The following is a 3,805-nucleotide window of genomic DNA, read 5'->3' as shown; positions in this document are numbered from 1 at the left end:
TTTTTTAACTTTTTTTTTTATATTGTAATATTATTTATTCGTTAGAAGTGACATTTAATTACTTATTATAATATATGAAATTTGTGTTATAAAATATCAATAATAATTTATTAAAAAATAATTATGACGTGCCCACGCATTTCCTCCATAGAAAAGATGAAAATAGCCCCACGTGTACGAATAATTTAGCGAAATACGTAGTGTATGTAATCTAACATACATACCTATCTGAATAATGGATCACTTCCGCCCCAACTCAACTCCTATCGCATATCCATGGACGGTGATTAGATAGCTCGTAGTCCACTACACGTAAAATCCCACTGCTTCCAAAAAGTTAGAGAGAAAACTTCTCCCTTCTCCCTCCATCTCTCTCTCTCTCTCTCCCGCGCACAGACACAGTACTCACAATTGACATGGTGCTGAATACTTTATAAATAGATAGGTGCGGTGATATACTTGTCGGCAACCAGAGTGATATGCTACCCGGCTTTTCCTTTTCCTTCTCTAAATTAATTAGAATGGTTATAGGTAACAAAGTAAATATCTTTTCGAGCTGCTCGCGCACTAAATTTTGTTTTTTAATCCAGAAATGGCGTTTGGGTGTCGCAGTCCGTTACATGGTCTTCCAGCTGAATCCATTCTGGGTTCAGCTTGTTTATTTCATGGCCATCTCCTTGATAGGCTACTTTGTTCTCAAGCTCTCAAATCCCAGATCTTCATCTCCCAGCTGGCCGCCGTCTGATCTAGATGTCTTCTTCACCTCCGTCTCTGCTACAACCGTTTCGAGCATGTCCACCGTGGAAATGGAAGTTTTCTCCAACTTCCAACTCGTTATCATCACTGTTTTGATGTTTTTGGGCGGGGAAGTCTTCGTGTCCGTTCTTCAAATTTTATTTAAACTTGCTTACACCTCCGGCAACTTCCCGCCGGCTGCCGAAAAAAACACTGATCAGTATGACAACTACTGCGTTGAGGTGGATCTGGTCTCTTGTTCTCACCCCATTCAAAACCAGTTCGATCATCAAGCTGCAGAAAACGATGGTTTAAAGTATAATTCTACAAAGTTTCTAGCTTATATCGTACTGGGTTATCTTCTAGCTGTTCATATACTCGGTTTCAACTCAGTGTTCATGTACATGAGTCTTGTCCCGAGTGCGAGACGCGTGCTCAAAACCAAAAACATTTCATTACTCACATTCTCCGTTTTCGTCATCGTCTCCACCTTCGCCAACTGCGGATTCGTTCCAACCAACGATAACATGATTGTTTTCAGGAGCAACTCGGGCCTGCTATGGCTTCTGATGCCACAGGTTCTTCTCGGGAACACGCTGTATCCGGTTAGTCTGCGCGTTGTGATCTGGGTTTTGGAGAAGACGATGAAACGAGTTGAGCTAAGTTATATTTTGAGGGAGATGGATTACGAATATTTGTTATCTGGGTGGCGGTGTTGTCTTCTAGGGTTGACGATTGGCGGGTTCGTGTTGGTGCAGCTGATAGTTTTCTTAGCCATGGAGTGGAATTCGCTGGGGCTGGAGGGACTGAGTCCGTATCAGAAAGTTGTGGCGTCGTTGTTTCAGGTAATGAACTCGAGACATGCTGGTGAGTCCATTGTTGACCTCTCCACCATTGCTCCAGCTATCTTGGTGATCTTCATTGTCATGATGTGAGTATATCTCCATTAACATACTTTTGTCCGCACACAATATATCTAAAAATATATATGGGATATTTCTTACATATTCTAAAAGGATAAAATGTTTCAAACATATATATTTATATAAATGGCTTAATTTGTTCAAAATGAGTCTTCAAGCACAAACTCTCCAAGCAATTTAATATTTGTATCAGCTTAATTTTTTGATGAGAGATTATTTTTTTCAAAATTTTTGTTGGTTAAAAAATATTTGGTTTGTAAATCATAATTTTGTTTTTACCCACATGAAATTCTATACCATTTCAGACTCTCAGATGATCAGGTAACAAAAATCTACCTTAATTACCAAAATTTGTTGATATGTTACTTCAAAAGATATATTAATCTATTTATGAAACTTATTCAAGTCAATTAATGATATATTTTTGCCATTAGAATTTATTCTTTTGAAAGATTTAGTAAGAATATTTTGCCAAGTATAGAATCAAAATTATTGTGGTATCAGAATTTTCTTTTATTTTCAACAACCCAAATTAAAGCTATTATTTATTATAGCCAATTCCATCAAAATAATTAAACTTTATAGTAAGAATTATTCTATATCAAAATTATATATATACTACATTATTTTTTTTTAAAAAAAGATTAAATTCAGTCAATTTATTCATTTTTTTTATCCTAAAAAAAGTACGATATTTTTAATAGAAAATTGTTCTTAACATACAAATGAAATTTTTAGATCACTCCGGACAGTTTTTGACATTAAATAACAAAATCTAATATGATGAGACCAACAAGAGTATTCGAAATCTATTATTTTACAACATATTTTTTGTATATCCGAACTAACTAAAAATGTGTTGCCAGGTATCTTCCACCATCTACTATATATTTGCCAACATGTGATTATAAGAAGAAGAAAAAAGAAGCAACAAGCAGTCAAAATGGAAAGGGGAGAAGTATATTAAAGAGTTTGATGCTTTCAGAACTCTCTTACTTGACCATTTTCATCATCCTTGTCTGCATTACAGAGAGGGAAAGCATGAAGGAAGACCCAATTAATTTCAGTGTTCTTAATATCACTTTAGAAATCATAAGGTAATTTAATTAATTAAATTAATTAATTTCCTTAATAGTTGATTAGCCAATCAAGTAAATTGAAAAATTCGTAAATAAATTTAATTTTTTTTTAAAAAAAATATTTAAATGAAGCGCATATGGAAATGTTGGATTCTCAACGGGATATAGCTGTGGAAGGCAACTGAAACACGACGAGACATGCAAAGATAGATGGTACGGACTCGTGGGAAGGTGGAGTGATGGTGGAAAATTCGTCCTTATCCTTGTTATGTTCTTTGGAAGACTTAAGAAATTCCATTTCAATGGCGGTCAAGCCTGGAAATTATCTTGATATATGAAAAATTAATAAATTAGTTTTTAGTTAGTTAGGTAGTTAGTTAGTATTTTGTCTCAACTAAAGTAACAAATATAAAAAAATAATTTATATACTTTTTTCTAATTTCTTCCTTCCTTTTTTTTAAAAAAAAAAAATTATATATGTATAAGTATATGTATATTAATGTTATATATAAGACAATTCTATAATATAAGAGATTCTTATTAGTTGTAATGATTATATCGCAGAATTTAATTATAATAAATTTGTTGTAACGACCTAGAAATAATGGGTTGAGCGGTTCAAATCTCATATCTTTTTGGACAGTTGAGATCTAATCACTTTTAGTATATAAAAAAATCTCATATACGAAAAAAAAAGAAAGAAGAAGAAAAAAGAGGGAGAGACGAAGAGAGGGAGACAGGCCGAGGAGAGTGCAGGAAATTGTGATGGAAACCGGCTAGAAACAACGAGATTGGAGAGAAATTCTACTGAACCTAAGAGAGATGGAAACCAGAGGTAAACAGATTATGAACTTAAATTTCTGTGTTAGCGACAGGTGTATTGGTTAGGGCTCCATTGAAGTTTGATCGTGATGTTCTGAGTGGAAAAGTAAAGAGAGCAGAGGGGGAGTTGACTGCTTGAGATCGTTCAACCTTAAAACGATTAATAGGGACAATTTTGGGGAAGGATTCGAGTGAAACTCAGTGATGGTAGTAGAGTTAGGTGCGGGAGGTGTGATGTACTGGGAC

At 34.5% G+C, this 3,805-nt stretch overlaps 1 protein-coding gene across 2 annotated transcripts; it reads left to right on the top strand.

The window, feature by feature from the left end:
- The first annotated feature begins 213 nt into the window (after positions 1–213).
- HKT1 (high-affinity K+ transporter 1) lies at positions 214–3,184 on the top strand. 2 transcript variants are annotated; one of them, XM_022047693.2, is made up of 4 exons: positions 214–312; positions 591–1,666; positions 2,525–2,755; positions 2,870–3,184. In XM_022047693.2, exons 2-4 carry the CDS (start codon positions 621–623, stop codon positions 3,066–3,068), a joined length of 1,476 nt encoding a protein of 491 aa, XP_021903385.2. In that variant the 5' UTR covers positions 214–312; positions 591–620; the 3' UTR covers positions 3,069–3,184. The 2 variants fall into 2 exon arrangements, with proteins under 2 accessions (XP_021903385.2, XP_021903384.2); XM_022047692.2 differs by lacking the exon at positions 214–312 and having other exon boundaries at positions 330–1,666.
- The last annotated feature ends 621 nt before the right edge of the window (positions 3,185–3,805 follow it).

The sequence above is a fragment of the Carica papaya genome, chromosome 1 (assembly GCF_054855325.1).
Source record: "Carica papaya isolate Zhongbai chromosome 1, ASM5485532v1, whole genome shotgun sequence".
Taxonomy (NCBI): domain Eukaryota; kingdom Viridiplantae; phylum Streptophyta; class Magnoliopsida; order Brassicales; family Caricaceae; genus Carica; species Carica papaya.
The sequence above is the reverse complement of the archived record's forward strand: the minus strand, read 5'-3'. Positions and strand labels throughout refer to the sequence as shown.